Source organism: Erpetoichthys calabaricus, chromosome 8, assembly GCF_900747795.2.
Source record: "Erpetoichthys calabaricus chromosome 8, fErpCal1.3, whole genome shotgun sequence".
NCBI classification, from domain to species: domain Eukaryota; kingdom Metazoa; phylum Chordata; class Cladistia; order Polypteriformes; family Polypteridae; genus Erpetoichthys; species Erpetoichthys calabaricus.
In genome coordinates, this window is record NC_041401.2 from 39,835,292 (window position 1) to 39,849,794 (window position 14,503).

Below are 14,503 nucleotides of genomic sequence, written 5' to 3' on the forward strand. Positions count from 1 at the left end.
ATAAACGGTGTCGGTTCTTTAATGGCATTTTACTGGGTTGTCTGGTTCCTCGTAGAGCCATTGCTTGGTAAAGGGCCATTTCATTCTGTGGGTTGTTGAGTATGAAATGATTTGAAAAAATTCCTAATGCAGTATGTGAGAAAGCATACATCTTTGCATAGTAGGTTATCTAGTAGGATAGTAACAGATCAGACACGCATATCACATGATCGGAGAGTAACTGACAGTCACATCTGAGCTCAGTTCCTGCTTTGCGTTCGGTGCTGCTGCGATAGGCTCCGGCTCACCATGACCTTGACACTGAGTCGCCAGCCAAAGAGCTTTATTAACTTGCGTTGAATGGATTAATCTAACGAAATGCTCTGCAATCGAGCATTTTATTTTTCAACTCCTTTTTTAATTTTATTTTTTTGACATGACCTTCACGAATATGTTCACCTATGTTAATTTTATAAGTATTATTATTACATAATAGTCAAGCTGTAGCAAGAAATCTGGGTTAAAAAGAGTATAGGAAGCTTCGAGTGCTACCCTGTTGAACAGGAAATGAATAAAAGTTTAATTTTGATTGCTGTATGTCTAGATGTATTGATTAATGTACCTTTATGTGTTTTTCCTTACAAAGGCGGTCATCTTCGTCTCATTATGAATCCTCCTTTTGTTGATTATTTTATTTCTCTGTATAATGCACAGATTGATTGGACACTACCCTACCTCCTTCTAAAGCACTTTAGGCGTCTGTTTTCCTAGATGCGCTGAAGCAGAATTTTAAAAGGTAAACATTTTATTCCAATATAAACCAAGCGACTCTATTTATAAAGAGTTAAAAAGGCGGAAAATTAAACGGATCTGAACAGGTTTCCATGTCAAACACTTCAATTTTCCATAGAAACTCTGATCTTAACTCGGAAACTTTATTAAACCCGATGGAGGATTGATAAAGCCGAATTTCTATCAGCTTTTTATTGTGGAGACCGGGCTAGATGACAGAGTTAAATTGCTCTTTTAATTAAAGCAATGCTTCGAAGGAAATTACAGTCTGAATATTGTCTCAGAGACGGGGTTTGTGACTGTTGCCTGGAAACTTCTTCAATCTGTTTCACATTTATTCCAGATCCCAGTTTTCAGATAAAGTTTAATAAAAATCCTTCCACCAAATGAAAGTCGTTCCTTTCAGATACACCAGGCACAATGAAGCAGAACTGTGGAGCAAACCTTATGTTTAACATGTACCTTCCAGGTAGCCTTTTATTCTATCTTTTAAATTCTTTGAACATTTCGTAGAAACGGAATTTTGTTTCTAGAAATGCAATGTTTGTTTTTGTGAGATTCCATGCCGTTTTCCTTACAGTCTTTCCATTTAAAAAGCCCTCTCATCTCTTTGTCGGAAATCGGATATCCTTTTTCCTGAACACGCTTCCTGCCTTCACCTCCAAAATCTCGGAGCGGAGACTTCTGACACCAAAGAAAGAGAAAAAGAAAAGATGAAACGACCCACAGAAAGCAAAGGGGAAAAAATGAACGAATTCGTGTGCGATTGGCAAGCAGTGATTTTAATTACATGAACAGAGGCACTTTAACTTAAACGAAAGCCATGTTATTATTGAAATGAAAAACACCATTCTGCTAAACTTTATTAAGATACGTGCAGTTTTCCGTTTTAAAGTTTCACTGAATATTTTTGTTACGTTTGTAGAAGAGTATACGTTTTTTTTTTAAAAAAAGATGCCATATAGTGTCTTTTTCTTTTAGATCCGGGACAAGAAAATTTAATTAAAGAAGGAAAATCTTCATCCTGGAGTTCCATTAACCCTGGAGTTCAGAAGGGTAAGTCGAATTTTTCTTTCTTTATTTACTCGAATATTTTTTAATTTAATACGACTATTATTATTATTATTACCTTCTTGCGGGATTTGTTCAGGTGAATTTAAAAGGATAAAACAATCTCCAAGACAAATTATAATTTCGGTGTTTAAAATGTAATTCACATTTAAATTATCTGTTTTATCTCTTCATTTGTACATTTCTTTTTCATTTTTACACAAGTGCAGCAGTATTAAATGATAAAGTCAACTTTTGCTAAAATATTTTTTTCAGAAATGAAAATTTATGCTATAAATAGTATTTACAATACATGAAATGTATATTTATATGAATGCAATATTACTTTCCTTTATTCAAAATCTCAAGAAATTAATATTTTCATGAGAATTTATATTTTGTTTATCTTTATATTCCTGGCATCATAAAAAAGCGTTTTTTTATTTATTGGCTGTTATATCTTACATATTCTACAGTACCTCAAACTGCATGACGTTAAAGCCACGATTTTATATTTTACGTTATGTTTGCTCTTTTGTATTTTGAAAATCTTAAATTGAGATTAGCAACAACACACACATTTAAGGTTTCTTTAAAGGTATGCAAGTACAATTTATGTGTTATTTTAACACATGGGGCCAACTATCTTATTATACAGATAGACAGACATGAAATTCATTATATAATCAACTGGCTGATATGAAGATTGCAGTATAATGAATTTATACAATAAACTTAAAGGTGCAATAGATTGATAAATGGATAAATAAATAGATAAGAAATTCATTACATAATCAATCATCAGATATGAAAGTTGCAATATAATGGATATATACATTTTAAAGGTAAAGAAGCGACAGACAGATGGAAGATTACATGTATGTTTTGTCTCAGTTTCATCCAAAATACTTAAAAATGCCGGCTCTTGAATGGCACTATGTGGTACTTTACCTGGTTGTGTGGCTCCAGAACCATTTCTTGACAAAGAACCATTTAATTTGGGAGAGGTTCTCTGCATTTGAAGTTTGTTCTTTGTGCTTTATAAAAATACTAATATGTAGAAACCAATGAAATCATAAAAGTATTGTAGACTACCTATAGGAGGACACTAACAGAGTTAGAGAACCTGTCATAGCCTGTGTTACTGGACCTGTGCAACAAAAGTCCTTTTAAAACCCACTGGTAAGTCACCAGTGTGTTCCCATCTATTCATGGTTACTTACTGTATGGAGCCAGTTACGCATCTAAATAAATTAAAGCTCTTTCTGGAACCATCATGCAGAAGGGTCTTTCGAGAACCAATAATGGCTCCCCTATGGCATTGCTCTGCAGGACCACTCCGGCACCTTGATTTTTAAGCGTGAAGGTATGATTTCTAAACAGTTACATTTGTTCTGATGATGTTCCATAAAAATTTTAATTGAACATAACAGAGAATTGTATATGTTTTCTATAAATAGAATATCGACAAAGCACATTTTCTAGAAAATTGTCAACATTTACAATATTATCAAGGCATTGAACCCATGAGCATTATTAATATTATAAAAATAAAAGTTAGAAAAGGAGACAGCACATTGTGCAATATATTAAATAGCCATGTTGCATTTAGTATTGATCAGTTTTTACAGTGAATAATCTGTTTATTCAATTATAAACAATTATGTACATCAATGCATTTTATAATTGTTAGTCCATTGTGGACATGATGCTCTATTTTTTATTTATTGACTGCATTTTTATCATTTAAAACTTTATAATTGCTAGATGCAATATTTTTTGTCTTTTGAAAGATATTTATTTTTATTATAGACATGTTTTAAATTGTTTTTATTGTTTTTCATCACAATGAATTTAACACAAAGTGTAGGAATTTGAAGTCATTTAAACAGACTGATTTAAATATTTAGAGAAAGTGAATGTATCCGTTTATCAATCCATCTTCATTACCCACTTCACTCTGAGAAAGGTCGCGGGGAAGCTGGAGCCAAAACTGGCAAGCACAGGCACAAGGCAGGAACAGTCAGCGGACACAGGGCCGAGCACTAAAGTGCACCTCTGGAGATGTGTGCGCTCCAGACACATTTACACACATTTACAGAAACAAACATGGTAACCGAAATGTACAGACCCTTACAACACTTCCATACAGCCTATAAAACAGACAATGAACTCAGACATAATGCAGAATTCAATACCACTGGTTAATATTAAACAAAGTCATGCAAATTGTCATAAATATAAAGATAAATGTTAAAAAGGTCACAGGGTAAACATGCAGAAATATTGCACTGTGACCTTGTGACCTTAATTTATGTGGCTATTGTGTATAGTATGCGATATGGCTAATGTGAATACGAAGACATCTGCATTAGTTCGGTCAGTCAGTCAGTCAGTCAGTCAGTCAGTCAGTCAGTCAGTATCCAACCCACTATATCCTAACTACAGGGTCACAGGGGTCTGCTGGAGCCAGTCCCAGCCAGCACAGGGCACAAGGCAGGAACAAACCCCGGGCAGGGCGCCAGCCCACCGCAGGGCTGCATTGGTTCACTTTTATTCTAATGACATATGGTGTTGAGAATGCACCAACTATAAATGAATATTTTTCAAGTTCAGTGAGGCAACAACATGCACTTTGTTGTGACACAGTTTACCTTACATTTGTTTTTATAATATTATTTCTACAAACATTTAGCAGATTATTATACTGGTAATCATATACTAATAACGGAATAGTAAAAGTAGATTTTAAAATATGCTGTTTAGTAACAGAACGGCTTGCAAAAAAATGTTTCTGTTTTTTAAACTTTCACTTTCATTAGATTACTATTTTAGGTTGCAGAATTTATAGCTGATTATTAAGTTTGTCACTATTTATCTGTACAAGGAGGAATCCATCCATTAGTCCACCAGTGCCGGAATGTGAGGTGAGCCGGAGTCTGTCCTTGTATAACCGGCACGGGCAACAAGACAATTATGTTGTTCACTCACACATACTAATATCATATCTAGTGATGACAGTATATTAAATGTGTGTATGTACTGTATATATATATATATATATATATATATATATATATATATATATATATATATATATATATATATATATATATATATATATATTGCATATGAGATTTACAAGGTATACACAGATTCACATATTTATCACTCTGAGTTGTTGATGAGTGGCCTTACGGACCGATGATAAAAACAGTCTCTCACTCCATGGGTGCAAGTGCTGACGCTCATGTATCACATACCAGAAGTGAGGAGGGAGAAGAGACATCAGGGCCGCCTCATCAGCTTTATGACTTGATAGTTTGCTCCAGATTCCCATGACCTTTTGAGTGGCACAGTGGTAGTGCTGCTGCTTTGCAGTAAGGAGACTGTGGAAGATTGTGGGTTCGCTTCCTGGTTCCTCCCTGTGTGGATAGCGCTTTGAGTACTGAGAAAAGCGCTATATAAATGTAATGAATTATTATTATTAAATACACTCTTTCAGGTTTTGGGCCTGTAGTAACCTTTTCTTTTCCTTACAGTTACTTCTGAGAAATTTCAAAAGCATGTAAGTTTCTCTGTTTGAAGATAAAGAGGTGTGATTCCATCAGTCTGTCCGAGTAAAGCGGGAATGTGCTTGGTTGCTCTTCTCTGCATTATTAAAAATAAAAATGCCAAAGTGGTTTTACAGAGCAGTACACTAGGGGAACCATTTCTGGTTCCCAAAAGAACTATCCACTTGAGTCCCAGAAAGACCCTTATTTTTTTAGATCTTTGACAGGTTTCATTTATAACTGTGAAGAAATGATATCAGGTTTGTGAAACACCATTAAAGGGCTCTTCCTGCATACAGTACCACAGGATGAGTTCCGGTTTTCTTGATCTGTTGGCTTACTGCTAGGTAGCCTTCTACACAGTAAAGATGTCTGTTTTGTCCGCATATTAGGATCCTTTTTAAAAGCCAAAGGACAAGTTTTCATTTACAAAGAAATCTTCTCAGGATGAAACTGTTTTCTGTCAAGCAATAGTTCTACAAGGAACCACACAACCAAGTAAAGAGACATTTTTGAACCATTATTTTTATGAGTGTGCAGATTTTGCATACAGCTGCTATGTTTTGGTAGCATGGACCCAAAAAGGACACCAGTTTTTTTTTTTTTTATTCTGGCTCATTAATTCTGCATAGCATTTCAATACAACATTCTTCATTTTACTTTTGGTGAGTTTTTGCGATATAACATTTAGCTTATCCTTTTGGTGTCTTCTGTGCACTGTCTGTAGGTTGAGAATATTATGTTGTATATTATATACAAACAGTATAAGGTGAAAGTACACTGATAAGTGAAGCAAATCACGAAGTATCAGCAGTCCTCATCTTTGCATACACGTTAAAGAACGACTGCTGTGAGTGTGCACGTTAACAAGTCTTGTGATGGACCAGCACCATTCCTTAGTCTCACTAATACTGCGAAAAACGGTGTCTCTCTCCAGCTCTGACCAATAAAAAGAGAAACAGACAAACTGATGTATTAGAAAGCACAACATGATCTTTAAAAGATCTGCTTATCAAGTTCAGTTCTGGGGTATCCCTCTGGTTGCAAAAATTTCTTCCAGCCAGTCTCATAATCAATAAATCATTTTACCTTGTTTAATTAGATAGTCTTTTCTTTGTTCTTGTTCTTCTTCTTTGTTTAGAAAATCAAAGTAGTACGAGTTTTTACATTTACAAGTAATATAAATGTATTTATAGTTTTTTCATACTGTAGCTATAAATTCTTAGCTCTTCTGTCATTTTCCTAATAATTCACCTTTTTAACTGTGAAGTTTGCTTTCTTACCTGTATAGCTTAATATTATCACTTAACAACAAGTGGAGCAGGCAGGGTAAATGGCACTGAACGCTGAAAAGGCTGCAGCCACTTCAGTGTCAAGGCCACTAATGCCCTCGTTAGTATACTGGCTTAAATAACCAGAACACATGGACAGGCAGAATTAAAAAGGAGATGATGATGAAAATCTCCAAGTAAATAAACAGTAAGGTATTCCCAGTCTTTACAGGAAAAATAATCGCGTAAAGACTAACATGATCACAACAACTCTCATGACATTCTTTAACTTTCAGATTACAGACAGCATTTCGAAGATATTATGAGTATTGTCAATATTATTATTACTATTACCATTGTAAGCTGACCCTGCGCTGTGACTGCCAAAGTTCATGCAAAAAGACAATTTCCCACTGGGGATTAATACAGAGTGCCAAATTTAAAAAAAAATGGTTAAAGCCAAATTATTCAGAGTCACTTGCAAAACTGGGATGAGCCACAAATGTATGTACACATTCTCGGGCGCAAACGGTCTAAAGGACTTGATCAGGGTCATAGAGTGAAGTAGAGGATGGAGTGGAGGGCGCAGATGAGCCACTTCGTCACACTGTCTGCCTATTCTTAAAAATATAAAGGTATTAAAGCAACTCTTCAGATTCATGTCATAGTGGAATCATTTTTGGTGTCCTCCCTCAAGATTCATCCACACGAAGGCGTCACTCCTCGTCCGACATGCATGTCCGACCATTTCTTAACATCTTCATCCACTCGAATACGCTTAACCTAGGTAAAGCATCATCCCCAGAACTGCAATGGAAAACATCCAGTGAAAATACATTACGTTTGTTGTATATTTTCACACTAAAAAATTGTAAAATGGTTATATTAAATAGATAAATACATGTAAAATTATATTTAAGCAGTGTGCAATGTGCAATACTACTTTATGAATAACTGTTGCATTATCGTGAACTCATAATGATACAAAATTGTAAATCAGCATAAATTTATTTTATTTGCCTAAGAATACACCCTCTGTGCAGCAAATCTGTACATTCTTCCTTATAAGCTGATTTATGATGAGGTATTTTCGATTTACTGGCTAATGTAGCACACCCTGTATCAGAAAAGCAACGGTTCCTTCTCCAGTGGACAACGTGAGTTTCGTAATCAGGGCATTTCCTCCAATTACTAAAATAACTGTCTCTTGAAAGCATTTATATATTTATATTTCAGTATTGATTAAAGGGATGTTATTAATTTGGTATATATAAATAAACGGCACATTATAAATTAAATGTTACATTACTGAACTATTTAGCTTGAGTTGATTGGATTTAACATAATTGTAAGATGGGCGTTAAAATCTAACGAAACACTTCCTATGAATGATGATAGAATTACAATCGTTGACTTTACTGAGACAACCCGTACATTGCTCTTTGCTACGGACTGTTTTTTTTTTACTGTTAAATAACTGAGAGCTCAGCTGCCAGTCATTTAACCGTTAAATTACGGCCATATTAATTTTTTCACAGTGTTGCGTATAAACAGTCGTGATTTTCAGCCGCTGTATCACATTTTCCCCCTTTTTTGGGGTCAGCAGAACGAAAAATGCCGAAACCCCGAGAGCACTGGTGTCGGGTTTGGGCTTCAGAGGCTTAAACCGCTGATCTTTTTCTCGACAGTATACTAGATCAGCGTTTTCCAGCATCTTTTTCTGTAGTAGCACTTTTTGTAACCAAAATCATCCGAAGGCTCACCACTAACCCCAAACACTTACGCGGTATATATGACACCCTTGCTCAACTGCCCAAAGGAGCGGGACTACCGGAGAATCAGGTAAAAAGAGGAGCACCGACATCAGCGTTCATACACACGGCACTTAGTGAGCATCTCCTAGCTGCTTCACCCATTTGCCCGCTCCTCGTATTATCCACATTCCACCAGCCATGTGAGTCTCGCTGGTGCCCACACACCCAGGGCAGATGGACTATTGCAGCCATAAGAGACACGTCTGAAGTGCTCTTACATGGCGATCGCCGAGCTGCTTTTATACCGGCTTCTCCAGGCAGTCCTATTCTCCTGAGACAGGTGTCGACCACCTGCTGAGCTTGTCCCTCTCAGGTTCAGACCCAGGTGCGTTACACTACTATTTCCACGGCACACCTGGGTAGCTCTCATGGCGCGTTAAAAAACACGGTACTAGATCAATAGAAGTAACTCCTGATCTTTTTGTTCGTCATACACGACGTAGACCCGATCAGTGTTACACCATCTAGAATGAAAGACGGCGCGAAACCCCAAGAGGACTCTGCGTTTTTATTTACAGGCAAGACGTACGTGAAACTCCAAAAGGGGTCCCCACATCACCCCCATATCCCATCTCTTCAGCTTTTCGATTTTTTTTTATTTAAATCATTGTAACTAACAGAGGGGGCGTTACCAAAAAGCGCGGAAAGCCTTTGAAGGCTTCTGTTATTATAGCCTAGTTGTGCATGATAATGTACTGTACAATCTACCGAAATGTTTAATCACTGGAAGATATTGTTAATTAAAGAAAAAAGCTTAGTCGAGCTTATCAGAGTAAGTCTCCGTTTATGAATTAGCAATGCAAATCGATTTGGCGCTGCTGATGCATTCCTGTTTACAGAAACTGAACAGAACCTTAGTTGTATTGTGTTTGCAAACAATTTTGTAACCAGACTTAGTTGCATCTGCTGGTCTGCAAATTTAATAATGTAGTGTAAAAAGAAAAAGACATTTATTGGTTGCTAGTGGTGTCAATGGGCGGCACGGTGGCGCAGTGGGTAGCGCTGCTGCCTCGCAGTTGGGAGATCTGGGGACCCGGGTTCACTTCCCGGGTCCTCCCTGCGTGGAGTTTGCATGTTCTCCCTGTGTCTGCGTGGGTTTCCTTCGGGCGCTCCGGTTTCCTCCCACAGTCCAAAGACATGCAGGTTAGGTGGATTGGCGATTCTAAATTGGCCCTAGTGTGTGCTTGGTGTGTGGGTGTGTTTGTGTGTGTCCTGCGGTGGGTTGGCACCCTGCCCGGGATTGGTTCCCTGCCTTGTGCCCTGTGTTGGCTGGGATTGGCTCCAGCAGACCCCCGTGACCCTGTGTTCGGATTCAGCGGGTTGGAAAATGGATGGATGGATGGATAGTGGTGTCAACAACAGCAAAGCCTGCTTAAGTGCTTTGAGGACACAGTCGCTGGATAGTGATGCTGCTGTGTTTTACAATCATCTCTGGTTCTAGACCAAAATATTGAGGGGGGTGTCTGAAATACATTTGCCGTGATTTAATTCAACAAGTCATTGACATGATTTGAACTGGGATTGGGGTGGTCTTAGCCCCACTAAATGACCCCCTGGCCTGTTTAGAACACCCTGGCTTTAAATCCCAGTTCTGCTCATGTGTAATTGTCAAGTTCCCTCAGTATTCAGGTGGGATTTTCTTTTGTGGTACTCTGGTTTTCCTCCAACATTCCAAAATGGTGTGTTAGGCTGGTGAGTGTTCCCTGAAATTCGACTAATGCCCTGTACAGAGTCGCATTTTGTTATGTCTCTGATGCTGGAGAGTATCTGGCTAAATGTAATGTTTTTTTAAAGAAAAAAATAAACTGAATATGTGTATTACTATTAGGATTTCGGTTATACAATATGTTTTGTTGTAACATGAGAGTTTGTTCCATTATTTTATTATTTAAGGGTGTTGTCCAACATTCCGAAGGCAATGTGGTCTTAAGATGTTCTTAGCAGTCCATTTGATTTATTAATGTTATCAGTTTAAATGTTGTTTCCATGGACTTCATGCATGTTTTAAAAATTTGAAGACCGAAGGAGGTTTTGAGATTGTGTGAATTTGTCAGATTATGCAGTGCTTGTCACTCTTAACATGAGTATCGCAACTTGAGCATATATTTAAAAATGTAAAGGTTTTAAGAGATCATGTATGTTTTATTTGTACATTTTAGGTTCTGATGTGGTGAAAGAGACAATGGGAGAAGATGTGAGGGCACTAACGTTAACAGATTTTTGTTGTTAATTTTGTATATGTTGAATATTGTATTTGAATATACTGTATGGAGTCATTGACAATTACCCAATCTTTTAGTATGTGGAAGCCATTGTGCTCTTATTTTAAAATGATGGTAGCTATTGTGATAGAGTAATATTTGTATTATATTTTAAAACATAGGGGATAGGTAGCTGTAGCTCCTTAAATAAGATTTAAATTTAAAAATTTGAGTTTGCTGTTTTTTATTTAACTGTTTTGACCACTTGCAGCTGGTTTCTATATCTAATTGTGATGATTTGAAAGTAGCGTTGGATATAATTAAGTTCAGAAAATGAGCGACTCAAAATGCTGGAGTAGTTTCTGAATGCCAACAGAGATTGTGCCAAGGAGACATGATTCAGTTGGTGAGGATAAACCTGCACTCTTGAAATTAAAGGTGCCAAAGTGGTTCTTCAGATCAATGCCATACAGGAACCATTTTTGGCTCCCAAAAGAACCATCTACATGAACAACAACAACAACATTTATTTATATAGCACATTTTCATACAAAAAGTAGCTCAAAGTGCTTTACATAATGAAGAAAAGAAAAATAACAGACAAAATACAAAATTAAAATAAGACAACATTAGTTAACATAGAAAAGGAGTAAGGTCCGATGGCCAGGGTGGACAGAAAAAACAAAAAAAAAACTCCAGATGGCTGGAGAAAAAAATAAAATCTGTAGGGGTTCCAGGCCACGAGACCGCCCAGTCCCCTCTGGGCATTCTACCTAACATAAATGAAATAGTCCTCTTTGTAGTTAGGGTTCTCACGGAGTCACTTGATGCTGATGGTCATACAGACTTCTGGCTTTTAATCCATCCATCATTGTTGGAACATCATGGTGCTTTGGGTAGATGGTGGTGGCGCAAGCCATGAAGCCATGAAGGTTCCAGAAGACCCTTTATTCATTTAGATGCATAACAGGTTCCACAAATAACCACAAATAAATTATAGCAGTTTCACAAAATGCCAGTGGGTTCCAGATTTTAAAAGATCTTTTGCTGCATACAATACCACAGGCTAGGTTCAGGTGTTGTTGATCTGTTAACATCTTGCTACAGTAGGTACCTACTACATGTTAAAGATTTTGAACAAGCTTCAGAGCTAGGCAAGGACTTGGAACATGCAGGTTTACGTAGAAAAGTGTAAAGTGCTACACATGGGAAAAAGGAACATCAAGTATAAATTCAAGATGACAGACATTGTCATACAGGAAGGAGCCTCTGACAAGGATTTAGGGGTTTATGTTGACACAATATTTTTATCATCTAAGCAATGTTCAAGAAGCTATTAAAAAGAAAAAGAAAATTTTAGCTTGTATCATTAAAAAAATGTTGAATATGGATTGAGGGGCAATATGTTCAGACTATATAATGCATAGTGGGATTGGGTGCAGTTGTGGTCACTACGCTACAAAAAAGACATAGCAGCACTTGAAGGTGTGCAGAGGAGAGCAACCAGGTGCATCCCAGGACTTAAGGACTTGTCCTACTGCGAGTGACTCAGAGAATTAAACCTGTTTAGTCTAGAGGTGAGGTGACTGCATGGGGACCTAATCCAGGTTTTCAAAGTTCTCAAAGGCATTGATTAAATAAATCCAGCAGAATCTTTCAACTTAGTAGTAGTGAATCATATACTTGAGGACATCCGTGAAAATTAAGGAGAAGAACATTTGTTATTATTAATGTACATATTTGCCTGACACCTTCATCCAAAGCAACTTACAACATTTGAGATACAATTGGTTACATTTCTTTTAATAATAATAATACATTTTATTTATATAGCCCCTTTCCTATGCTCAAGGCACTTTTGTTTTTTCCAATTGGAGAACAGACAAGTAGAGTGACTTGCTGATGGCCACACAGTGGCAGTAGTGGGATTTGAACCCACAACCTCAGCGTTTGATATCCATAGCCTTAACCACAGCACCACACTGCCTTCCTAGGCCTGAAATCAGTAAGCACTTCTTTACACAAAAAGTGGTGGGACTCTGGAACAAACTCCTGAGACATGGAATTGAAGCTGAAACCCTGACAACCTTTAAGACGTATCTGGAGGAGGTATCTCGACATTCAGTAAACAAACAAGCTTGATGGACTGAATGTTCTCCTCTTTGTTGCCAGTTTCTTATGTTTTATGTCACGTCAAGACGCAACACGGTTACACTCTCCGCGGCCATGATTAGTGAGTATGACTACCTTACCTCAGAACTTATGGTTTTCTTTCTTGCAGTAAAGGAATGTAAAATACTACACTGTCACTGAACAAATCCTTCTGCCACCCTGTATTTTATTGAAGTTACCTTTCATACAGTCTTTAAATGTTAAAGACACATGTATTTACTGTATGTTGCTCTACAAGCTTTCATCTTAATTAACATGGCTAAATAAATTGGTATTTTTTTCTGTTCTTACTTTCAGGTAGTGGACAAATTCAGCTTTGGCAATTTTTGCTGGAGCTTTTATCAGACAGCGCCAATATGAACTGCATTGCTTGGGAAGGGACCAACGGGGAGTTCAAACTTATTGACCCAGACGAAGTGGCCAGACGATGGGGAGAAAGGAAAAGCAAACCCAACATGAATTACGACAAGCTGAGTCGAGCGCTTCGGTATTACTACGACAAAAACATTATGACAAAAGTGCACGGAAAACGCTATGCCTATAAATTTGATTTTCATGGGCTAGCACAGGTTTGTCAGCCCACCTCTACAGAGCATGCTTTGTACAAATTTCAGAGTAATTTTACGCCTCTTCCATTTTCTGGGATTTCTAAACTTAACCTTGTCACGCCAAGCGTCTCTGCCTCTGGGTTTTCGTACTGGACCGGCTCCACGTCAGCCCTGTATCCGAGTCACAGCCTCCAGCCTCCTGGGCCGTTCACTCCAGTCTCCGCATCTCATATCAGCAGTATTAATAATATTAGCAACATTAATAACCACTACCACTGAATCAATGCACTGTTTGGTAAGTGGCATCACGGCAGAGCCACTCATGTTTTTCTGACCTTTTTTGTTTGCAGGATATCTGAGAGGTGTAAAATTATTTCCAGCGTCCTTTTTATATTTTAAGGTAATGCTGAAATGCAAATGTTTCGCACAGCTCTTGCTAGTGAGATTTAGTTGTACAAAGCAATTGCTTGAATATGCAAATATTCTAAAAATTGGCTTTTTCATATATTAAAAGTATAATCAGTGGTAATATTTTCTAAACAAAAAACAAATCGTTTATATGTTTGCACATAACACAGTATTGTAAACTTTTTATTGAACGTCCAAGGTGGGAACACGGATTTGCTTTATTCTGTGCCAATTCATATTGTTCATGATTTTGCACTGGAGCATAAGGGATATTTTTTAATGCAGGGAGTAATAACAACAAAACACATATTAATGACGGGGATGGCATTAGGGGTTAGTTAAAAGGGTTATTTATGTGCTTTTTAAGTTATGCATTTTACACTTGTGTGAGCTGGAGGTGCTTTAAATGAGTCCGTTAATTTTACTCTAATTTGCTGCTCTGAACTGTTCCAAGTGTGTCCGGACAGCCCAGCCGCGCAGCTCGGTGGGTGCAGGTGTTTGTTCCAAGCAATTCTTGACGTTAACTGGACTTTTAGCAGCTCAATTAAACATGCCATTATTTGGCAGTTCAATCCAGGGTTCATTTTCTTTGTGAAGGAATTTAGCAAGTATGACTAAGCTATGTAATGATTTCATTGTTTAAGATTATGGCTATTTCATTTCTTTTTAAAAGTCTTCATTTTTTAATGAGTTGAAACATTAGTAAAATTTAGA

At 37.2% G+C, this 14,503-nt stretch overlaps 1 protein-coding gene across 1 annotated transcript; it reads left to right on the forward strand.

Moving 5' to 3' along the window:
* The first annotated feature begins 1,479 nt into the window (after positions 1–1,479).
* fev (FEV transcription factor, ETS family member) lies at positions 1,480–13,892 on the forward strand. Its single transcript, XM_051931022.1, has 2 exons — positions 1,480–1,827; positions 13,131–13,892. The coding sequence occupies exon 2, from the start codon at positions 13,190–13,192 to the stop codon at positions 13,658–13,660; it is 471 nt and encodes a 156-aa protein (XP_051786982.1). The 5' UTR covers positions 1,480–1,827; positions 13,131–13,189; the 3' UTR covers positions 13,661–13,892.
* The last annotated feature ends 611 nt before the right edge of the window (positions 13,893–14,503 follow it).

Coding starts and splice junctions, on each gene's coding strand:
- fev (XM_051931022.1), top strand. CDS start 13,190: ATGAACTGCATTGCTTGGGAAGGGACCAACGGGGAGTTCAAACTTATT.